The sequence below is a fragment of the Meriones unguiculatus genome, chromosome 2 (genome assembly GCF_030254825.1).
Source record: "Meriones unguiculatus strain TT.TT164.6M chromosome 2, Bangor_MerUng_6.1, whole genome shotgun sequence".
Classification (NCBI taxonomy): domain Eukaryota; kingdom Metazoa; phylum Chordata; class Mammalia; order Rodentia; family Muridae; genus Meriones; species Meriones unguiculatus.
Window position 1 is genome coordinate 50,101,578 of NC_083350.1, and position 24,820 is coordinate 50,126,397.

At 49.4% G+C, this 24,820-nt stretch overlaps 1 protein-coding gene across 19 annotated transcripts in view; it reads right to left on the bottom strand.

The window, feature by feature from the left end:
• Nucleotides 1-24,820, bottom strand: part of LOC110557101 (protocadherin gamma-C4) — a 188,042-nt gene that overhangs the window by 17,653 nt on the left and 145,569 nt on the right. Inside the window, exon 1 of one of the 19 annotated variants that reach the window (XM_021651248.2) lies at nt 13,341-16,115. The exons of 14 other annotated variants lie outside the window; for them this stretch is intronic. In XM_021651248.2, the coding sequence (XP_021506923.1) occupies nt 13,341-15,767 (2,427 nt within the window). In that variant the 5' untranslated portion in view covers nt 15,768-16,115. Of the gene's footprint in view, nt 1-328; nt 2,954-4,383; nt 7,282-13,340; nt 16,116-24,820 lie in introns of those variants that run through there. 4 more of the 19 variants (XM_021651252.2, XM_021651247.2, XM_021651245.2 and 1 more) reach the window with 4 other exon arrangements.

Here is a 24,820-nt window from a genome sequence, read left to right on the forward strand (position 1 = left end):
CCAGCGTGGGTCTGTGGAGGCCTCCCCGCGGGACCCCCACGATCTGCCAGATCAGTGAGAATTCACCAGCGGCGGTGCGGGGCGCGAGCCTTTCTGTATGTGAGAAGGGAGTTGAGCCCACCTCCTCTGGCCCACGACCCTCCCCTCCCCCCAATGCTCAGAGCTCCATCTTTGCCTCTACCACTCTGATTATCCGCTTTCAAAAGCAACCAAGCAGAGGAGCCAGCTCCGTACAAAGAGCGAGTGCAAGATCAAAGTTCCTTACGTGGACGGCAACGCGCCCCCCACCCCGGGGGGGGGGGTCGCAATGGCGGCGCCCAGCCCTCACCTGGCTCCGCTCCTGTAGTGTACTAGAGCGGGACCTTAAGGCCTCGGGCTCCAGCGCCAGGGCTGAGGGCTGTTGAACGCTGAGGGGCCTGAGGAAAGTGAAGTCACTGCCATCGGAGGCCGGAGAAAAGCATGTCCTGTAGCAATGGCTCTGAGAGTCTGTGGGCCGCAGGGTCACCTCCATGTACTTGAGTGTGCCGTCTGAGCTCACCTGCAGGTTGGGGCTGGAGTGCGTATAGAACTCCCTGGAGGGTGAGTCCTGGCCCCTGCAGCACTGGCCCCCACCCCGGTCCCCATCTTCATGCCCGCTCAGGCACTTAGCTGACATGAAAATGAAGGTAACTAAGGATAAGAGGCTGACGGCGGCTAGAGCCACAATAAGGTAAAGGGTGAGGTCTGATCGCTCAGGAGGGTGTGAGAGGAAGTCACTGGACTTGGGCATTTCCTCCGCATTCTCATCCTCCAGAACCAGCAGTACCGTCGCTGTGGAGGAGAGCGAAGGGTCACCGTTGTCCCTCACCAGGACCACCACCTGTTGGGTATCAGAGTCGTCCTCCACTAAGGCCCGGGCGGTGCGCACCTCACCAGTGTGGGCAGACACAAGGAACAGGCCGGGGGCGGTGGACTGTGGTAACAGAGAGTAAGAGAGCCACGCATTGTGACCAGCGTCAGCATCCACGGCTGTCACCTTGGTGACCAAAGAACCGGGCGGGGCAGAGCGAGGGAGCCTCTGAGGGGCCGAGAGCTCCTTGCCCGGTCGTGGGTGCAGCACCGCCGGGGCATTATCGTTCTGGTCAAGGACAAACACGTGGAGGGATGCGTTAGCATGCAGCGGGGGAGACCCAGAATCTCGGACCCCCACCACGATTTGCAGCATCTGCAGTAATTCATAGTCAAAAGTCCGCTGGGCAAAGACTCGTCCATCCTCGGGGTTGACGTACACAAAAGAGGAGGCTGGGGCTCCCTGGATTTGACTTCCTACAATAGAGTAGGCGAGGCGGGCGTTATCCCCCGTGTCTGGATCTGAGGCAGCAACGGTACAGAGGAGAGAGCCTGGCGGCCGGTTTTCTGGGATATAGGCAGTGTAGAGCTGTTGGGTGAAGTGGGGTGCGTTGTCATTGACATCTGAGATGTTCAGCCTGATGGTGAGATGTGTGTGGAGGGGAGGGGAGCCAGCGTCAGTGGCCAGCAGGTCGATGATGTAATGGGAGGTGGCCTCTCGGTCCAGGGGCTGGCTGGTGAGCAGTGAGTAGTGGTTCTCAGAAGGCTTGATCTGAAATGGTAGGTCTGGAGATATATTCAGGCTCACCTCACCATTTCTACCCGAGTCTCGGTCTCGCACATTAAACAGCCCCACTACTGTGCCCACCGGTGTGCTCTCTAGGACAGGGTTGACCAGAGACGCCAGTAGCACCTCAGGGGGATTGTCGTTAGCATCCCCCACGTCCACTTGGATCACACAGTGGCCCTCCATGGCTGGCTGTCCCTGGTCTCGGGCTCTTGCATGAATTTCATAGAAATTTGACTCCTCAAAATCTACGGGACCCAACACATGGATTGCTCCACTGCTAGGATCCAGGCCAAAGAGATTCTTCACTGCTTCAGGTGTATGGTCTCCAAAAGAATAGTCTAGTTGGCCATTGGTGCCCTCATCTGGATCAGTGGCATTGAGACGGAGCAGTAGTGTGCCTGGGGGTGTGTTCTCTGGAAGCCCCACACGTAGAACTGAGGACTGGAAGGCTGGGGCATTATCATTGATGTCCAGCACAACGACAGAGATAAGAGTGGTCCCTGAGCGGGCCGGGGTCCCCCCATCCACAGCAGTGAGCACCAGCTGATGTCTTGCCTGGGCTTCACGGTCTAGCTGCTGCTCTAGCACTAGCTCTGGGAACAGCTTCCCATCTTTTAGGGTCTTCACATTGAGAGAGAAGTGACTGTTGGGGCTTAGAGTATAGAAGCTCACAGTGTTGGTGCCCACGTCTGGATCCTGAGCACTGTCCAGTGGGAATCTGGCTCCAGGCGCAGCTGATTCTGAGATGCGCATCTCTCGCTCAGGAGTAGCAAAGCTAGGAGAGTTGTCATTGAGATCCAGGATCTGCACCTCTACACGGGTGAGCTCCAGGGGGTGTTCAGTTACCACCTGTACTGGCAGCAGGCAGCTAGTGCTGGCTCCGCACAGGCTCTCTCGGTCAATCTTTACACTCACTGCCAAAGCACCACTCGCCAAGCTCAGGGAAAAATAGCGCCCATTCTCCTCAGAGCCCAATCGCAGCCTGCGGCTCAACAGATCTGTCACCTTTAAGCCTAGATCTTGAGCAACATTCCCCACCAAAGTCCCCGGCTCAGATTCCTCCACCACTGAATAACGAAGCTGCCCAGACACCCAGCCACAGCAGCACAAGGACAACATATACAGCACTTGCCATTTCCCAGCGAGCTGTGGGGACGCCATAGGCCCCATGACCCAGGAGTCCCTTCTTGGAGAGTAAGTGTGCTGTCCTGTCTCCAAGGTAAAAACCCAGGGCTTGGAATGCAGAAGCTGAAGTCTCTTATGTCTCCTTCCAGCCTCTTAAAAAAAACTGCTCTGAGGTTTGCCTGCCTGCAGCCTTTCTTAGTCACCAACTGGCGGGGGTGGGTGGGGGAGGGAAGTTAAATGTAAGTGGAGCTGTGGAGCTGGAGGAGGAGAGGCAGGCAGGAAGAGCAGATCCCCCACCTCGGCTCTAAGTTTGATTGGCCAAAAAGTCTGTCTGCTCTCAACCAATTATGAAGTCTCCTCGGTCCTGGAAACCTTGGGAACAGTTGCTGAAAAATCTGTGCCACAGAAGCCTCCTGCCTCCCCGCCCATTCCTGCTGCAGGTTGATCCAGCCCTGTTGGCAGTCAAATTTGATGGCTCAATGCTCATCGGGTACAACCCTCCTCTGTGTTGTCCCAGAAACTTCCTGCGTGACTTCAGAAGCTTCCACTGTTTTTCGTGAACCAATAGAAATGCATTTCATGGAGATGCAAAACCCACGTGGTGTTTTCCTCCCCCCACCCCAGCTCCTACTAAATACTTTTTTAAAGCTTTGTCAGGACCTCCTAAAGTCTTGCCCTGCTCTCCAGCAATGCCAGCTGATGACTAAAGGACTTGGCCTTTCTGAGGCCCTGGACTCAGAATGTGAACTGAGCACCACAGCTTTTGGGAAAGGGAACATTTTCAGGGTTGATCTAGGCTGCCCGGAGGATGACCAGGGGCCAGAATGGCCTCTAGGCTTGATAGTTTCACTGAACTCAAAAACTCCCCCTAAAAGTTCCCAGAATATCTGTGAATCAGGTTTCTGACACTGAGTGATCACCTACTGCTTTCCCCCAAAGAGGTAAGAGCCATTTCCTCCCCACCCCCACCACACACACACACACACACACACACACACACACACACCTGTCTACTTCACATCCACGTCAGGAATGTAAGGAGTCCCAAGAGAAGATCTTGACTACCACTTTGATCTGCACCCCTCTGCTCCCTTGGCTCTTTCCTTTTTTGACTCTATCTTTTTTTTTCCCCCAAATAAATAGTCCCCTGAAGGGCTAGAAAACACCAGATAACATGGGACAAATATTTTTAGTTTACCATCAGACCAGTTGGAGATGGTAATCCAGAGCTAACATTCTACAGAGCACAGCCCTCTCATCAGAAAGAACAGAGGAGGAAGTCCTGGGTTTGGGTCATGTCCTGGGCCAGCCCACACTTGTGCTAGCTTCGGTCAATGTTCCCACATTCCATTAGCATGCTTCCACAGCAGCTTGGTTCTTGATAATCAGTTACTTTTATTTCTTACTCTCAACCACGGCCATTACTCATCCCCCGGCTCTAATCTATGGGCACCCGAGTTCTAATCACTGGTCAATTCAAGAAACACTTGTAGAACATTGACAAGATAGTTACTACTCACAAAAGTGGTGGCGACACTGTGGGCTCTCACAGGGAGGTCAGGACTCCCTGGCGCTTGGCCCAGCCATATGTCTAGGTCACAATAGCCCTCAGGCATTGGCTGAGCCTGTAAAGGTCTCACCTCTAGCCCATAGAGAAGATCAGAGGGTGGACAGCTTGGGCGCACTGGCTCCCCTGCCATAGGCGCACTGGGTGACTTCACCATCATGAAGCTATCACTCCGAGTGGGCGCGGACGCCAACGGTGTACAGCCGTGAGAGTGGCCTCCCACGTCCACAAACTTGATAGGATCTTCTGACCCTAGCTGGATCCGGAGGATCCCGTTGGAAGGAGGAAGGCCCTCCCTCCTCCGAGATCTGCTGAGACAGGCGCAGGTGCCCGCAGGAAAGCACGTTGCTCCGCAGGCAGCCCCACGAAGGCACTTGGAGAGCAGCGCCACGAAAGACCCAAAGGAGACAAAACAGATGGCCACTAAGGACACAGCCAAGTAGAGGGTTAGCCGGGATTCTCCTTCCCTGGGAGCTGAAGATTCTCGAAGATCGGGGACAACTGGATGGGCGTCCTCCTCTAAGGACACTAGGAGGGTAACAGAGGTGGAGAGGGGTGGGCTGCCACTGTCCTTCACCACAATGACCAGCTTCTGGGGTGGGAGGTCAGCTGGGATGGGAACAGCCGTCCGTACTTCCCCCGCATACCGGGAGACTGCAAACAGGCTGGGATCTGGGGCCTCCAGGAGCTGATAGGAAACCCAAGCATTGTAACCTGAATCTAAGTCCACAGCCGTCACCTTTGTGACTAAGTGACCGGCGCCAACTGATGGAGGCAATGCTTGGGGACATAAGGAGCCCGGCCTGGCCCTAGGGCGTAGCACAGCTGGGGCATTGTCATTGAGGTCCAGCACGAACAGGCGCACGGTCACAGTGCTGCTGAGTGGTGGGCTGCCTCTGTCCCGGGCCTGCACCTCAAACTGCAGGGTCTGTGTTTGCTCATAGTCAAATGATCTAGTGGCATGAACAGCTCCTGTCTGGGGGTTCAGAGAGATGAAGGAAGAGGCTGACACATCTCGATTTCTGGGCTCTAAGAGAGAGTAGGAGATGAGTGCGTTTAAGCCAGAGTCTGGGTCAGAGGCTGCAAGGGAGCAAAGCAGGTCCCCTGGGCGATTGTTCTCAGGAACAAACACCTCATGTGACCTCTGGAAGAATGAGGGTGGGTTATCGTTCACGTCTGAAATGTTGAGGAAAATAGTCCTGTGGGTACTCAGGGGCGGGTTCCCGGCATCAGAAGCAGTCACCATGATGTCATAACTGGATCTAGCCTCTCGGTCCAAGGGTCCAGCGGTCACGAGGGAGAACTGGTTCCTGAAGGCAGACTTGAGGGCAAATGGTAAGTGGTCGGGAATGCGGAGGCTCACATCCCCATTTGACCCGGAGTCCGGGTCCTGCACACTGATGAGCGCCACCACAGTGCCAGGCTCTGCGCTCTCGGGTAGAGTGCCGAGCTCCGAGGTGACTGTGATGTGGGGGGCGTTGTCATTGACATCCAAGAGGTCCACCCTCAGGCTGCAATGCTGCTCCATGGCTGGAGAACCCCCGTCACGTGCCCTCACATCAAACTCGTAATAATTCTCACTCTCAAAGTCTAGAGGCCCCTGAAGGGTGAGCTTTCCTGTAGTGGGATGAAGGCTAAAGAGGTTTCTCACGCGATCAGGGGTGTGACCACTAAAGGAAAAGGTGACGTTACCGCTGGGCCCCAGGTCTGGGTCAGAGGCATTGAGCTGGATGAGAACCATGCCCGCTGGTGCACTCTCCAGCACGCTGATCCTGTAACTGGATTGCTGGAAGGCTGGGGCGTTGTCGTTCACATCCAGCACCGACACCCGGAGCTCTGCGGTGCCCGATCGAGGCGGGTTCCCCCCATCCACAGCGGTCAGCACCAGGCGGTAGTCGGATTGCTTCTCGCGATCCAAAGGCTTCTCCAGAAGCAGCTCTGGGACCAGGCTGCCGTCGCTGCGCTTCTTGACATCCAGGGCAAAGTGCTCATTGGAGCTTAGTCTGTAGCTGCTGATGGAATTGCTCCCCACATCTGCATCCTGCGCCTTTTCCAAGGGGAAACGCTGTCCTGGCGGAGCCGCTTCCCCGATTTCCAAGTCCAACTGCTGCCGCGGAAATCGGGGGGCGTGATCATTCACATCTACGATCTCAACCTCCGCTCGGTACATTTCCAAAGGCCCTTCGGTTACAAACTCCAGGGGCACGATGCAGCTGGCACTGAGCCCACACAGTGCCTCTCGATCGATTGGATTCTTGATGAGCAGGGCTCCGCTGTCCAAATCCACACGGAAGTGTCTTTGGTTCACCTCTCCAGCGACCTGCAGCCTGCGAGCTGAGAGACTCTCTGTATCCAGCAGAAAATCTTGGGCGACATTCCCTACAAAAGTCCCTTCCTGTGACTCCTCTGGGACCGGGTAGCGGATCTGCCCATAAACGTAGCCCAGGTGGCAAAAGAGGAACAAAAGGGTAGCCCCCCACCAAATTTCTACCCAGCTTCTCACCTTGCTGGGCATTGCTGCCATCCGCCAAGTCTCTACTTGGTCCGGAGAAGCCAAAGAAGCTGACCCGCCCCTAACAGCCACAGCAGCTGGAGACACCTATCTCCCTTCCCCGCGCCACGTCTGGCGCGGCTCCGCCGGCGCAGCAAGGGTTACGCGCCGTTTTTTTGCTGGTGGCGGGGTAGATTTGTCTGCCTTTCACGACCCGATTGGCAGGCAGCAACTCCTGGGCTCAGCCAATAGGCTGAGCAGAGAATGTCCCAATAGCAGCAGGGTTAATGCGTCGCAGCCCTGGGAGGAAACACACACACCCCAAAATAACAAACCCCCCAAGATTATAAATACTAACGTTTCTTTCGACCTTCCTCCTGCCCACCTCGCGTTTATGTCCGTGGGTCGTTATCACCACGGAGAGGCAGGAAACATATACGTATCCCCCCCTACCAACACATCAATTCGCCCCGCCCCTTTTCGCGGGGAAAACAGCTACCTCCTGAGCCCTAGCAACCTGCAGCCCTGGAAAGCTAGTGGCCATTTGAGACTGGTCACTTTGTTCAAGCCAGTGTTGTCATCAACCAATATTCTAAATGAGTAGCTTCCATCTCAGCCTGGTCTTATTGAAGCATCAGCCTATCAGAAGCACTGCATAGTCTCAAAAATTCGGCTCCTCCCCAGATTACCTCTCTTTGCAGAGAAGGCTTACACATTAATGAAGCCAATTAAATTTATACAGCACGCGTTTTTATTGTAACAGAAGGCAGGGCAGAAACCAAACCTCTTATTCAGACATCCGCTACAGTAGGAAACGCTACCATTCATTGATTCCAAGGACAGTATGGAAGTAGGTGGTGGAAGCCAGAATTGGGAGCCGTTCCAAAAGTGAGAACCAGTCTCTGGGACTTCCTCGGGACTAGATCTCATTACCTGGCAGAATGCTAATGTTCACAGGCTGAACAGCTTTCTTGAATGACGGGGGTCAGCTACCGCCAACCTCGAGCCTACAAATCTCCTTTATCTGACACTACCGTATTCATGATATGTTGTTAATTACCAACAGAGACCATTTCAAAAGAACAAGCCTTTCACTTAGCCCCAGGGGACCTCTTGTAGTTGGGGACTTAATCACCCCACCCCCACCTTAGCAGCCTGCCTGCTAAGCACAAGGCGCAGAAGCAGCACATTTTTACACCATTGGTTCCCTGCAAGCCACACTCCAACAGTAAACACGCCAGCGGAAGCTAAGTGTGAGATGTCAATCCATCCAAATCTTTGCCTACACTGGCAACAGCTACCACAGAAAGTGTCCTTCTGCCCAGGACCACCTTGCCTGTGCGTAGGCCAGCACCCAGCACTGAAATCCACAGGGAGAGATCTGGCAGTTCTGTGCTCTTATGTGGAAACAAAACAAGCCCCTCATACCCCAAATACAAAACCAAACGACAAGGCTGCTGGACCCCCGGTGGGAACCGAGGTGAGTGAGGGATCAGCCTGCTCTGGTGTTGCTGTCAATCCACCGCCTGTGTGTGTGTGTGGGGGGCTGCCTGGGTGGAGAGTGGAGGGCTGTAGGGAGAACTCTCCACCCCTGGCTTTTCCTTCCCCTGTTTCTCAAGTCAGCCAACAAGCCTGAAGACTCTGCTGCCACTCCCGTCTGCACTGCCTTTGTGCTGGTTCCAGTGACCTCAGACAGGGCTATAGCTGATGGCTGGTCTGTTTCTACCCAAATGTCTCCAAAGCAAGAAAAATACTGACATCTCCTGTGTGGTGTGTGTGTGTGTGTGTGTGTGTGTGTGTGTGTGGTGTAGGTGTGTCTGGGTGGTATATGTGTGTGATGTGTGTCTATGTATGTGAGTGTGGCGTGTGTGTGTGGTGTATGTGTGTCGGTGTGAGAGGTGTGTGTCTGTATGTGATGTGTGTGTCTGTGTGGTGTGTGTCTGTGTGTGTGATATATGTATGTGTGTGGTGTGGGTATCTATGTGTCTGTGATATGTGATATGCATGTCTCTGTGTGGTGTACGTGTGTGGATGGTGTGTGTGGTATGATGTGTGTGTATATATGTGTGGTGGATGTGATGTGCATGTCTGTGTGCAGTGTATGTGTGTAGTGTGTATATACATGTGGTGTGTTGTGTGTGTTGTGTGTCTGTGTGTGGTGTGTATGTATGTGGTGTGTGTGTCTGTGTGTGGTGTGTATGTATGTGGTGTGTATGTCTCTGTGTGATGTGTGTAGTATGTGGAATGTGTGTGGGGTGTGTATATGTGTGGCAGTGTGTTGTGTGTGTCACGTGTCTGTGTGTGTGGTGTGATGTGTGTGTCTGTGGTGTATGTTTGTGTGTGCTGTGTGTGTCTGTGTGAGTGTGGTGTGTGTATATATGTGTGTCGATGTGATGTGTATGTGTGTAGTGTGTGTATATGTGTGGTTGTGTGTTGTGTGTGTCATGTGTCTGTGTGTGTGGTGTGATGTGTTTGTCTGTGTGTTGTGTATGTCTTGTGTGATGTGTGTAGTATGTGGAATGTGGGGTCTGTCTGTGTGGTGTGGTGTGGGGGGCTCTGTATATGTGGTGTGTATGTATGCGTGTGTTGGCGTGTGTGTATGTGTGTGTGGTATGTGTGTGCAGGGGCTCACTAGAGGTCAGCCTCACAGTCAGTCAGTCATTCTGTAATGACTATTTTCTGCGGGGTTAGAAAATAAACAGCCGGCCCCATAACTCTCTGCCATGACCCCCCCCCCCCCCGGCCCTGCAGGATCTTAGTTGTGCAGACAGACTGTTGTGCACACACTTCAAGGTTCAGCAGGGATGAGCTGCTCTCTCTCTCCGCACGGGCTCTCCTACAAGGTCCTTCCCTGGCCTCTTCTCCCACCTGACAATTCAACCTTTAGCTCTTCACTCCGGCTGCCCCCACCTGTCTTCCTCGGCTAACGCAGGTGTCTCTCCCCTTTGCCCCCACTGTAGAATGTAAAGCCACATCTACCTTGCTCACTTTGTTCTTTTAGACGGGGTTTGTGCTGGCTAGTTTTATGTCAGCCTGACACAAGCTAGAGTCACCTGAGAGAGGGGATCCTCAATTGAGAAAATGCCTACCTAAGATCAGGCTGCAGGCAAACCTGAAGGACATTTTCTTAATTGTGAGGCCACCCACCCCTGGGCTGGTGGTCCTGGGTTTTGTTGGAAAGCAGGCTGAGCAAAGCCATGAGGAGCAAGCCAGTAAGCAACATCCCTCCATGGCCTCTGCATCAGCTCCTGCCTCCAGGTTCCTGCCCTGCTTGAGTTCCTGTCCTCATGGTTTTTGGTGGTGGTGGTGGTGATGGTGGTGGTGGTGGTGGTGGTGGTGATGGTGATGGTGGTGGTGGTGATGGTGGTGTCATGGTGTTTCATCACAGCAATGGTAACTAACACAGTGATTTACTATGTAGCCCTGGTTGGCCTTGAACTCAAGACATCTGACTCCCAACAACTGCTGCAATTAAAGGTGCATATAACCACGACGCAGTCTCCTCCCTCTCTTTCTCTCTCTCTCATGTTTATCTCCTTTGGTATCCTGTGTACCATAAGAGAACAGTGTCTTTTCCTCTTTTACATTGTCTAACACATAGGGATACTAATTCACTATGAATATCCACATTATGTATTACCTCAACAAATACTGCTTAAAGATTTACAAAGTAGGTATTATGTTTATGTCTTGATGAGGGCTCTGAAGTTCGGACAGGAAAAAAGACCTCTCTAAAGCTGAAAGACCAGCACATGTGGTACTATGTGGTTTTGTAAGCTCATACTAAAACAAACACATTCTGCTTGCTAGAATTGGAGCATCACAAATTCTAAGCCTACATACACTTGATTTGATCTTTCAGGCCACGTGTGTGACTTTCCTGTTTCAGGGTTACACTATGGAACCTTGACTCTCCTGGAACTCATGATGGTCCACTAGGCTTGCTTTGAACTTGTAGAGATGCACCTGAATCTGCCTTCCAAGTGTTGGGCTTAAAGGTGTGTGTGCCTGGTTCCACCACTAGGGTTTTAGGTTCTGTTTTGTTTTTAAAGATTCTGTTTATTTATGAGAGAGAGAAAGAGAGAGTGTGTGTGTGTGTGCACGCGCATGTGTGCCTGCATGGGTTACTATGCACCGCACCCATGCAGGTGCTCAGAGGCGTCAGAAGGCTTCAGAAGCCTTGTGACTAGTTATGGGAAGCTGCTAGCTGCCTAATGTGCGTGCTGTGGGTGGAACCTAAACCCAAATCCTCTGCAAAAGCAGCTAGTTCTCTTAATCACTGCCATCTTTTAAGCCCCTTTACATCTAGGCTTAAAAAAATTAGCTTTATTGAAATGTAATTGACATAGCATGCAATTCACCTATTTAAAGTGTACAACTCAATGGCTTTTTGTCTATTCATCTATACTAAATTATGGAACTATTGCCACATTTTAATTTTGAAATATATTTGTGCCACCCCAAAGATCCAGTTCTATTGTTCAGTTCTAGTTTCAAAGAATAAGCCAGACCTAATGCAGCACACCTGTGATAGCAATACTCAGGAGGTGGAGACAAGAGGATCAGGCCAGCCTGGGCTACGACAGACAGACAGACTCAAAAAGAGCAGCCTACGTACGAGCGGTTCAGGAAGACTGTTTCTTTAGTTGACTGAACTGCTACAGTATACCTCACATACAACGCTCTTCTGGAACTGTTCTATGTAATATTTTAAATTTTAAAGCTGGAAAGTGATTTGATAGAATTATTATTATTATTATTATTATTATTATTATTATTATTTTGGCTTGGTTCACTAAAGTTGGCTTTTGGCTCCTGGATCTGTGAACATCAGAATGACAGTGACCCCCTCTGCTTCATACAATAAATGATGGGCCAGCTGATTCCAGGGCAAATTTGAGATGTCTGTGCTTCTGACTCTTGAAAGGGCCCCCGAGAGATTCTATGGGGCACCCAAGTTTGAGAACACTGTTCTAGAAAAAAGGTAGTCGCTTCCAGGCTGACGGCAGAGCAGCCTCTTCTGTGTGCTGTCACTCTTCGTCAGCCTCTTTGTTGCCAGCTTAGGCTGTCCTCATATTTGCTCATTTCCAGAGAGAGTTCAAGCTTTTGGACAAAGAAGTACCAGTAGTGATAGTAATAATAACTCTTAGCCATCATGGCAACCAGGCACATGCAGAATAGCACCAATTGGTCCAATAAAGCCCATGCCGTTTCCTCATTACATGTAAGAGGCCTAGAAAGGAGACTGAGTAGCATGAGGTCAAAGACTCAGTTGGTGAGTGAGGATTCTCATTTGTTTAACTGCCAAACCTAAGAATTGCCAGTAATGGCAGGGCAGCGGTGGCGCAGGCATTTAATCCCAGCAGAGGCAGGCAAATCTCTGAGTTCAAGGCCAGCCTGGTCTACAGGGCGAGTTCCAGGGCAGCCAGGGCTACACAGAGAAACCCTGTCTCAAAAAACAAAACAAAACAAACAAACAAAAGAATTGCCAGCAATAATGCCAGCAAACAGTGACTCTTCTACAATCCAGAGTGTGTACTTGTCTCCACAGGAAGGCTTCATAGTTATTAGCATCTCATCGTGCATGAATGAATGCTTTACCTAAGGGAAGGAATAAATCTCTCTTCCCCAGTAGGTCCACACCTATCAAGACACAGTGCTGGAGAAAGATCAGGACCACTAGAGGCTTCCCCACCTGATATTCTTGTGGGCTGTCTAAATTTAGTTTCAAAATAAATGTTTGTTTTGTAACTGAAACAATTAGGTCTGAGTATTATAGTCAAATTTTTGTCTTTATATTTTTATGTATTTTCCAAGTTTCCTACGGTGCTCACTATTAATGTTATAAGACATCTGGGAACATGCCCATTACTTTCAGTACTGTGCTCGAAATAAATTTAAAGGATGCCTAGAGTTTTATAAATTATCTGAGAATGAGGTACAGGATTGTTCAGGCCAATGAAGGTTATTTTTTAAAAAAATCCCATTAGTTTTAGAGGCAGGTGAATCTCTGAGGCCGGTCTGGTCTCCACACTGGGTTCCAGGCTAGCCTCAAACAAAGAAACAGCCAACCCCTAAAACCACATTAGTTTTTTTAATATAGGAGATGTAGCAAGCACTTGACAGGTGGACAGACAAGGCAGTTTTCTTGACTGACACTGGTTAGAGGCATCCAGGAACTCATTTCCAAAGCAAAACAAACCAAGCTAAGCTCAAAGTGCTGAGATCAAGTGCCCCTAGCATGACTGACTAATAGTGATGGCAAAAGAGTGCTGAGGGTGTGAACTGAGTCCAGGAATGAGTCAAGCAAGTATCATCACCTTGGCACAGGACCACAAAGAGCACCCTCGAGCCAGCCACTTCCCCTGGAAGGCACTGTTTGATCTAGGAAGGGTAGGTCAAAGCCTGGAAGCATGCTCAGAAAAACATCACCATCGTTCAAAACGACAGCAACAGCAGAACAGATCCGTACCTCCCAGGACGCGGTACAAGAATCAACAGGCATTAACGCGGTTCACAAATGACTTGCTAACTCTTACCTGTCCAGGGGGGGCGCTCTCCGCGCCCAGCACCTGTCTATAGAACGCCGGGTCACAGCTTCGCAGCGTGTTCTGGCGGCTGGCCAGCGGGCTGGCTGCACCGGGCTTCTGGAGCAGCTCGCTGCGGCGAGAGTCCGTGGTGAGGTACACCTGGCGGTACAGGTGCGGCGGCATCAGGCCTCCCCGCACCGCGTCTGCGTGCAACGAGGGCCCTGGTGTTCGGTACAGGGTGCTCACCGGGCTTCGGTATAGGTCCCTAGACCGCTTCCACTTGTAAACTTTGAATATGATCACTCCCAACACTGTGACTGCGAACCCCACAGAGACCAAGATCAGAGAAAGGAGGAGATAAAAGGTGAGGTTTTTATTCTGTTCCCGGGGAGCAGAGCCAGAGGGGAACTCGGCCCGGGCTTCCGGGGATTCCTCGGTTACTGACACGGTCAGGGTGGCCGTGGTGGAGAGCAACGGTTCTCCGTTGTCTGAGATCAGGACTGTGAGAATCTGCCTCGGTGAATCTGTGTCCTGGACGGGGCGGGCAGTGCTGATCTGACCGGTGTGAAGGCCCACGGCAAAAAGGCTCTGGTTGGGGGCCCCCACGAGGCTGTAGGAGAGCCAGGCATTGTGTCCCGCGTCTGCGTCCCAGCCGACCACCCGCGAGACCACGTGGCCCGCAGCTGTACCTCGGGGCAGCATCTCCACCGAACTCTGGCCAGGCCGGGGATACAGCACCTGGGGGGCGTTGTCATTGCGGTCAGTGACGAATACGTTCACGCTGATGTTGGTGGCCAGGGCGGGGGTGCCCCCGTCGTTTATATGAGCCGTTAGCTGGAACTCCCGTTGGCCTTCGTAGTCCAGGGGCACCAAGGTTGTCAAGACTCCACTGTCGCGGTTTATTGTGAAATAGCGACCCACGAGCCCGGTTTCCGCTCCTGGCTCCAAGAGGAAGAAGGAAAGGCGGGCATTGGGCGGGGCGTCGGGGTCCCAGACACTTAGGTTTAAGATAGGAACTCCGGGGAGGTTATTTTCCTCCACGTAAACGTCGTAGGAAGATTGGGACGACTGGGGAGGATTGTCGTTGATGTCGGACACTTGGACCCGCACTGTCGTAAGGGCCGAGAGCGCGGGGGTTCCCGAGTCTCGGGCTGTGATGCTGAGGTTGTACTCTGGCACGGTCTCGCGGTCCAGGGCCGCACTGGTTTTCAGAGTGAAGTAATTCTTGAGGGAAGAAGTCAGGCTGAAGGGGAGCCCCGGTGCCACCTCGCAGGTCACCAGCCCGTTCTCGCCAGCATCCAGGTCAGTCACGCTGAGCAAGGCGATGACAGTCCCCAGAGGGGCATCCTCGGGGACGGGGCTGTACACGGAAGTGACCGTGATCTCCGGGGCGTTGTCGTTCACGTCCACGACCTCTACCAGCACTTTGCAGTGCGCTCCTTCGGGGTTGGCACCCCTGTCTTTGGCCTGGATGTAAATCTCGTGGAGTTTGGTGTCTTCGAAGTCCAGGCGACCCTTGATTGTCAGCACCCCGGTCCCCGGGTCCAAGGCGAATAGCTCCCGCACCCCAGCACGATTGTGGCTGCCGAAGGAGTAGACGATTTCACCGTTGAGGCCTTCATCCAGATCAGTTGCACGAACCTGGGCGACGCGCGTGCCGGGGGGTGCATCCTCCCGGACGCGCGCCCGATACAAAGACTGATTGAAGGCAGGCGCATTGTCATTGGCGTCCAGCACCGAGATCCGGATGGGAAGGCTGGCGGAGCGCGCTGGGGTGCCCCCGTCCACCGCCGTCAGCACCAGCTGGACGCTCGGCTCGCGCTCCCAGTCCAGGGCGCGCTCCAGGACCAGCTCCGCGTATTTCGTGCCGTCCTCTCGAGTCTGCACGCGGAGCGCAAAGTACTCGTTGTGGCTCAGCTCATAGGTTTGTAAAGAGTTGCTTCCCACATCGGGATCGTGCGCGCTCTCGAGCGGAAAGCGCGTCCCCGGCGCCATGGCCTCGCTAATCTCCAACCTCATTTCCCCGGTGGGGAAAGAGGGATTGTTGTCGTTGATGTCCTGGACCACCACTTCCGCGCTGAACAGCTCCAGCGGGTTCTCCACCACCAGCTCCAGAGTGACGGTGCAGGAGGGCAGCGTCCCACAGAGCTCCTCTCGGTCCAACCGGTCGTTGACGAACATCTCTCCGGTCTCCCAGTTCACCTCAAAGTACCTGCGGCTGGCTCCGGACACCACCCGGAGCCTGCGGGCCGACAGGCTGCCCAGGTCCAAACCGAGATCCGTGACCACGTTACCCACGGGGAACCCTTTCTCTCTCTCCTCCAGGATCTCATAGTGGATGACGGTGGAAGCCTCGGTCAAGGCAGCTAGCAGAAGCAAAACTCCCACCGTTCTCCCCGGCCTTACCAGTCCGCCGCTCCGGGCCTCTGCGACCATCTCACTCACGGGCAGCTCCTCTCGGCGGGGTCCGGGCGGTCCCCGAGGTTTCACAGAGAAACTTTCAGCGGGTTAGCGCTTGGGCGCTGGGCGCCGACTCCGACATGGCTTTCTGGGCGCCTCTGATTTGTTCGCCCGCTGTTCAGTCTCTGCCTCATCCCGGGGCGCCGAAAGGGGACGGGCCGGGGCCAGATCTCCAGCGTCTTCATTGGCCGACAGCGGCACACAGAGTCCCAGCCAATAACTGCACGAAGAATGCGCTAGCGCCGGGCTCTTTGAGCAGGACACGCGCTCGCGCCAGGAACTTCACTTTCCTCTGGCTGCCTTCCAGAGTTCCTGCCCAGCGCCCTGCCAGCCCCAAAGACGCAAACCCAACCCGCGGGCGGATCTGCCCACCTCCCGGCCCGACCAGGCCCATCAATCGTTGTCTTTGACTACAAAAGAGCGGAACGACCCGAACCGAAAACGACTCAGCGCTGAGTGGAAAAAACCGATAGCCCCACCCCCATCCCCACGAGGCTAGAATTCTTTACTCCCTCAGTGGAGCAAATCTGTCTAAACTCTGTCTTAAAATTTTAAAAATAAAAGTAAGATTTTTATATCCTTTGAAATTGGATGCCATTATTTTCAAGGATTTTTTTTTTTTTATGGAACAAAAAGAAATATGTAATTTCCCTACCTCTTTTTTTTTCTTCCAATTGTGTAATATCAATTGGTTAGAACGTGATCTCTTAAATGCTCTCTATTCCGGGATTAATCATTTTCCTAAGGTTCTGAGCTCAGGTTGCATTGCTAATAAAGACATCTCCCTCAGAGAGAGAAGGGAGGAGGGCAAGCCATATGGTACCCAGGACCTCTCGCAAAATGATTATAGAGTCACTAGAGAGATACAAAGCTTTAGAATAAAAAGTTCTACATTTAGGATTGTAGACACCAAACAAAAAATAGCAATGGTCAGAATAAGAAATACAAGTTGGCTATGAAATGAGGCCAAGTTTGGCTGTATGTCTTGGACAAGAAAATAACCCAAAGGCTTCTAGAATCGTATCCTGATCGTGAGTCCATGAAAGTGCATGGTACAAAGCAAGCCCCTATTAATGATAGAAAGCAATCCATTAGGTGCTAGACGTGAAGTTTTAGGAGCCTCGTGCTCTTTCTTTATAAATGCCTGGTCCTTCTGGAAGTGTAGCTAAGTCTTGGCTAGACCACCAAGAATTGTGATAGGCATTAAGAAGATGAATACATCAGAATTTAGTATCTGGACTACAGTCCAGCTACTTGCTATCAAAGTGGGAGAACCAATGTCATAGGCAGGCACTGGGAGCTTGTCAGCAGTGAAGAATTTGCACTTTACCAAAATACCTGGCCCGTGTGAAGACACATTAAAGTTTGATAAGAGCTAAATTTGGTGGATTATTCAGAGATGTGCCGATTTAACTTTTTTTTTTTTTTGGTCTATCACATAAGTCACAATTTGGATTCTGAAAGCTTTTGAGGGGAGGGTGATGAGGATTGAATCCAAGGTCTCATGTATGTTAGACAGAGCAAGTTTAATGTCTGAGTTACATGTAACCAATCCCCCCAAATAAGCTTTAAAAATGTACAGCATCCTCCTTACTAGTAAGTCCCATGGTGCTTAATGTCTTCATAAAGCAGCAGACATCTCTGAGATGCTTTCTCCACAGGAGATAGAATAAACTTCTCCAGTATTCAATTAGGTCATGTATTTCTCCCAGCTACTCCTCAACAGCACGGTGTTTCTCTTGAAATACAATACCAGACACTTTCTACTGAATTCACACACACTCTCTCCTCCTCCTCCTCTCCATCTCCCCCCTCCTACAGTCAGTGCTTTCCCTGTAGTCATTATCCACGCAAGACCCTTTGTACCCCAGGACCTTCCCCCAAGCTGTTTTTCTCCCACAAAAGTGTCTTTTTCCCATTTCCCTTTGCTTGTTTATATTCTAAATATTTTGTGTCTCAAAACAACAAAACAAAACACCAACTAACCAACCAAACAAAGAAACAGACAAACAAATGGGCTGCGGATGTAACTCAGCTGGTAGCCTGCAGTAGGCCCTGGGTTTGATCCCCAACACCAAAACACCCTGGTCATGGTAATATAAGCTTATAATCCTAGCTCTGCGAAAGCGGAAGCAGGCAGATCAAGAATTCATCATTGGCTACAAAGAATTTGCGGCCACCCTGAGTGATATGAGATTCTCAAAACAAACAGCAAAAATTTCAGGTTTCAGTTAAAAGCAGGATCCTTTGTTTTAGCCTCTTTGGGTGCCTTACTTTTTTCATTGAACTTAACATTTAATTGAACTTAAGATTTAATTTTTTTTTGTTAATATTAATTGTCCAAAATGAGGACTTTCACTGTGACATTTCTATACATGATGGACATCTACTAACCTTTATTCTCTCCTTTTCTCCCACCCACCTCCCCAGGAGTGCCCCTTTTATTTTTATATCCTTTCCTTTCACTCCATCTCCAGACATCACTTCTGAGAGAAAACATGTGATACTTGTTTTTGTAAAAGTGGTTTGTTTCACCTAAGCAGAAATCATAGCAAGAACTGACAAGTTAGACTATGTTAAATTATTTTCTAAATATGTACACGTCTCCCACCCTAAAGAAATGGAAAGGAAAAGGAAGCACTAGGACAGGAACCAAACCACTCCTGACGGTGACTTGTATTTTTCCTACACCCCAGCTGGTAGCGTGGTCACTTCATGCTTCGAGTGTGTACAGGTGAGCTCACAATGAAGGTTCACACATGCTAATCACATACCATGCCACTGAGCTACACCCCAGAGCTCTCACCCGAATTGTTGTTGTTATTGTTGTGGTGCTAGCAGCCAAGCCCAGGGCCCTTGTGGCAGCAAGCACTGGACTAGTTTAGGAACCTGAGACTCTAGCTGATCTTCTAATAATAATGAACATTGCAGCCTGAGAGTCTTCCCTGCATACACACACATCTCTCCGGACGACGAATGTAGCTAGCAGCCTGTTCCCAGCCTAGGACCTCCACCTGTGTGGAGGTGCATGCGTCCCCCATTCTGAACAACGGAGTAAAAATTTCCTCCTCTTAAAGATCGTCAAACCTAGGCAGACTGTCTTCAGTTGTAGTCCACTTTTGTCAGGGTACCATGAGTGGAGCAAGCTGATTCCTCCTGTACTGGTTCCGGGTGTGTGTGCAGTAAGGCGAAACGGTGTTCCTAAGTGAACACAGGGATGCTCCACTATTTAACACCTCACCCCTGTGCATAGCCAGGTAGGCGCATGGTTAAAGTCAAATGCATTACAGGAAGGGGCAAACACAATAAAAATAGTCATGACCTAGTCCGTCAACCCAAACAGACAGCCATCCCAACTCTGCCCCTCAGCAACCAGCTCCTCCTGTTAGACCCCCATGAAAAGAAGTCCCTGCCAGTAACCTGATGTCCTTGGGCAGGTCCATGGTGGTGGCCGGCTGTCAATCTTGATAACATATTATTCTTTTAATCTGTACTATTCCTTTGCTTCTGAATAAAATTTCCTGGCTACTTTGCAGTTGTGTGGGTTTTTATTTCATCCTTGAATAAGAGGCTCAACACCTAGAAACTCCCAACCCAGACCCCGGCCACTGGCAACTGCATCCTCACACAAGCTGGGCAAGTGTGCTACTTCTGAGTCCGCAACACCAGGCCTTAGTATGTTTTAAAAAAATATATGTATATTTTAATTTTATACGCATGAATGCTTTTGCCTGCATGAAAGTACAGCATGTGCATGCCTACTGCCCTTACAGGCCAGAAGATGACACTGGGTCCTCTGAACTAGAGTTACAGGTGAGAATGAACTGCCATGTAGGTGCTAGGAACCGAACCCCAGTCCTGCAAGAACAGCAAGTGCTCTTAACTCCTGAGCCATCACTAGAGGCTCCTCAGATACTTTTTAAATGTAACAACTCTCACGTTAATGTCACAGTGACTAAATGTAACACACACCAAGGAATACACACCAATTCACACTCCTTCGGGTGTAGTCATTTTCTCTAGAGAAACCCCCAGCCCTCCCAGTGCTGGAGACCAACCCGTCATCACAGTTTTCTAGCCTTTATCTTTTATCATTTCTGTTCTGTAATTTCAAGACACCTTCTGACCCATGAGATAGAGCAAAAGTAATTTAAAAACAGAAAACACAGGTATTATACAGTAAATAGTGAGGCCTCGGCATCAAAAAGATTCAGTTTCCAGTTCTGGATATTACTTTTGTAGTTACTTAACCATGAAAATTCTATTATTTTTATTTTTAATGTGTTTTAGTCTCATGGAGCTGGGAATTGACCAGAGGGTTTTGAACATGCTAAAGAAGCACTCTATGACTGAGCTACAAAGGCACAAAACTTTTATTTTTAACTCCTTTTTAAAAAGTTTATTTACTGGGCTGGAGAGATGGCTCAGAGGTTAAGAGCGCTTCTGATGGCTGCTTTTCCAGAGGTCCTAAGTTCAATTCCCATTAACCATATGGAGGTCCATAACCATCTATAATGAGATCTGGTGCCCTCTTCCAGCATGCAGGAAAAATACTGTATACATAATAAATTAATAAATAAATCTTAACATTTTTTTATTTACCTTTATTTTATGTGTGTTGGTGTTTTGCCTGCATGTATCTCTAGGTGAGGGTGTCAAATCTTGGAGTTATAGACAGTTGTGAGCTGCCATGTGGGTGCTGGGATTTGAAACCAGGTCCTCTGGAAGAGTACTTAGTGCCCTTAACCACTGAGCCTTATCTCCAGCCCCTTATTTTTAACTTCTATTTCCTTTATTTGTAAACCAGAAATAACAATAGCGGCCACTGGATATACACAGGGACCCGAATCAACTTCAGATCTTTTCAGTAACCTGACATGGTTATTTACATGAATTTTTAGTACTCACATACAGCTCAAGGATTTTAATAAATTCATTTATCAAACACCCTGTTTTAAAATATTACCCTCACCCCCAAATTTTCCCTCGTACACAGTCTTTGTGTACTCTTGACCTCTTGGAACCATATATCCACGCTATCTGTCTTTGTGGGCTTTTTTTCCTTTTTAAGAAAAAAAAAAGAGAGAGAGAGATTAAGTCCAGGGCCATATTAGGCTAGTGCCCTATTACTGAACTACCCCGTAGCTCCATGGTTTTAATTTTATAGAATTTCTATTAAAGAGCAACCATTGCAGAATATTGACCTCCATAGAGAAAGCACTGGAAAACTGTGCATTCATGGAGATAACCTAGAACCCCTGCACAGATGTAGCCTGTGGCAGTTCAGTGTCCGAACAGGCATCCAAACAGGAACAGGGGCTGTCTATGACATGAACTCAGTGGCTGGCTCTTTGATCACCTCCCCCTGAGGGGGAGCAGTGCTACCAGGCCACAGAGGAAGACAATGCAGACAGTCCTGATGAGACCTGATAGGCTAGGGTCAGATGGAAGTGGAGGAGGACCTCCCCTATCAGTGGATTGGGGAAGAGGCATGGGAGGAGATGAGGGAGGGAGGGAGGGTCGGGAGGGAGGGAGGGAGGGCAGAATTGGGAGGGGACAGGGTGGGGGCTATAGCTGGGATACAAAGTGAATAAACTGTAATAAATAAAAAAATATATATTTAAAAAAAGGAAAACTGTGATTCACTGAGGGCAGATAAATAAAAGTGGAGCATCCTGGCCACTGATGATGTCACAAAGAAATGAGGATAGATAGATAGGGCATAGTGCTGGTAGCTTTATGAAAGGCAGCCAGCTGCTTAGCTGAAGGAAAATGTGCCCCACTAAAGATGAAAGCTCCATACGGAAAAAGGGGAGCCATCTAGGACAAAAATAGCGAGAAAAGGAAGAGTGAGGAGGATGAAGGGAAGGGAGATAGAGATGATTATAACAAGTAAGTGTCCCTAGCACAGCTTCTGATTTGTTTTGTTTCTTGTATACAAAGCATTTAGCAACCCCTCCCCCTGTCATCAGATGCAACACAACCTTTTTAGTTGTTTTATTTTGTTTTTCTTTTTTTGAGTCAGGGTTTCTCTGTGTACCCATGGCTGTTCTGGAACTTGCTCTGTAGACCAGGCTGGCCTCCAACTCAGAGGTCCACCTGCCTCTGCTTTCCTGGTGCTGGAACTAAAGGCATGCACCACCGCTAACACAACCTTTTTAAAGAAAAGAATCTGAAGTATGAAGCCGTGTCAAATTCGTTTCTAAGCTGCAAACCCTGTCTCTTCTTGAGACAGGGTCTCACTATGAAGCCCTCACTGGCCTGGAACTCACTATGCAGTCCAGGTTGGACGCAAAATCACAGAGATCGAGAAGGCATGAGCTACTGCACCAAGCCTGCAATGTTTCTTTTTTTCCCTAAACAAATGTGAGTGTGTATGTTTTCCCAGTACCTCTCTCCTAGCCTTCACAATAACCACTTACTTTGCCTGCTACAGTATAGGGGTTGCAAATTGGCTTAAGAATTTAAAGCAGGCAAAAGTACATGGGGATGGTAGTCTTCAGTGTTCCCTGATCATGCTCATATGGAGTTTGTTCTGCTAGGTGAGCACTTCTTGGTAATTAAAAAACAAAAACAAAACAAAAACTTCACCATCAGCTTTTCTGTTGACATTCTGAATATTTCTAGGCAAGTATATTTTTATCAGAAGGAAAAGAATGATGAAAACATGTACTTTTTTGTGTCTGGCTTCTTGGGCATAACATCTCATCCAGTGTTATTTTCACCCTCAATTCTGTTCTTTCTCTGAGCTTTCTCACCTACAAATTGGTGAGGTCAAAAATTCAGAAGCCACACTTTAGCACCATCTGTATCAGTACATCTAGTTTATTACCACTCCACACCAATGCTACCACCTCTAAAGTGTGGGTGTGGTGTGCCCAGGTGTGTGGGGGCACAAGCGCATTGTTTCACAGTCTTCGGAATTGAATCCAGGGCCTGTGCATGCTAAGCAAGTATTCCATCACTAATGGAATCCCAGTCCCAAAGAGTATGTTGTGTGTGTTTTAAAAAAGAAATATATACCACCACATTTGGCTTCCAAAGCATATTTTGTTTTCAAGGTTTTGATATTCACTTTTATGTTACATGCATGAATATTTGCTGCATGCATGTCTGCGCACCACACGTGTTCTGGTACTCAGGGAGGCCAGAAGAAGGTATTGGATCCTCTGAAACTGCCATTATAGATAATTGCTAACCACTGTGTGGGTGCTGGGAATTGAACCTCAGTCCTCTGGAAGAACAGCCAGTGCTCTTAACCACTAAGCTATCTCTCCAGACACCCCCCCCCAAGCATATTTTAAAACTATCAACCACTTTATCCGTCTACTGCAACCATCTCTTTCAGAATCACTCCAGATACTAAGACAGCTTCCTTTCTGATAGCGTCAGTCTGTTTTCCCTTTCTCACACAGAAACCTGAGGTTCCCTTCAAATACGAGTGTTAGATATCCATATTTTCACGCTGAATGATGCCTGGCACTAAAACTGACTATATAATTGCCTGGGCTAATGTAAAGTAAAATTGCGGAGCTTGCGGAATTATTATGACAGCAGATAGTTAACCCAGGGACAGGTGCCTTTTAAATATGGGCCCCTTCCTGACATAAGGCTCTGTGTGACTGAATGGGTCTCACCCAAGACAGTGCCACTGCCTGAAACAGAGAAGAGTCACAGAAAAGATTACTAACCTGGGCATGGTGGCACATAACTTTAATACCAGCTGGTTCCAGGCCAGCTAGGGCTGCACAGAGACCCTGTCTCAGAGAGAGTCAGAGGATTACCTGATATTATTTTAAATAATTATCTAATTATCTAATGTTATTACAAGATTGTCAGTTATGTCAGAATATTCCGTTTAGGAAGTTTTTAAAAATAAATTATTTCACTCAAGAAAAAAAACAAAACAAAACAAACATCTCTGGCCAGGCCTCTGGGGGCTCACACCAGGTCATCCCAGCACTTGGGAGGCTGTACAGCAGGATTGCAGTGAATTCAAGGATGCCTGGGCTACACTGAGTTCCAGGTCAGCCTGAGATACTGAGTGAGACCTTGTCTCAAGAACAAAAACCAAAATAACAGAACCTGAGTATGAGTGTGTGTGTTATGTTTTATGCGTCTGCATCTTTCCACTGATAACATTCTAAATATCAAGTAATGACCTTTCAAATCAATCTAATTTATCCATTGAGCATGCTAAGGTCAAGTGAAGAGATGATTTGAGAAGAATGACAATAAAAATAAGTTAACTTTATTATCAAACAAACCTGTATCTCAATTTACACAGGTGGGAGATTGAAGGATTAGTGGGAAATCTGAATGGTTTAGCTTTGATATTTAACTCAAGTTTACCTGAATGCTTTAGATGTTTTGATTTGCAAAGATCTTGTGCAAATTTAAATAAATTTTACAATATCTTCATTCTGTCTACTCTCAGAACAAGAAGAAATCTCATTAATATTGTGGGGGCAGGGGAGATGGGTCAAAGGTCAGGAGCCTGCTCTGCCCAGGCAGAGGGCCAGAGCTCTGAATCTAGCACCCACCGGGTGGCTACGGCTACCTGCAGTGAGCTCCAGATAATCCATGGCCTCTGGCCTCCACAAGCACCTGTACTCATATGCACATCCCATACAAGGCACGCACACATAAATAAGTAAAAATAAATCTAATAATATTTTGCAACACCAAATAATGGCTTTAGAAGTCAAACGCTCTGTCTTTGCTTGCTTGTTTTGAAACAGGTCTCCTGTAGCCCAGGCTGGTCTAGAACTCCCTATAAAGGTGAAGAGAACCTTGAGTTCTTTTGTTTTGAGACAGGGTTTCTCTGTGTAGCCTTGACTGTCCTGGAACTCACTCTGTAGATCATGCTGGACTCAAGCTCAGAGATCCTCCAGCCTCTGCCTCCCAAGTGATGGGATTAAAGGAGCATGTCACCACTACCCAGCTGAAAGTTGCTATTTTATGTTATGTAGTTAAAATGTTTTTTACATTAATTTGTGTGTGTGTGCCTTGAACTACTGATCCTCTTG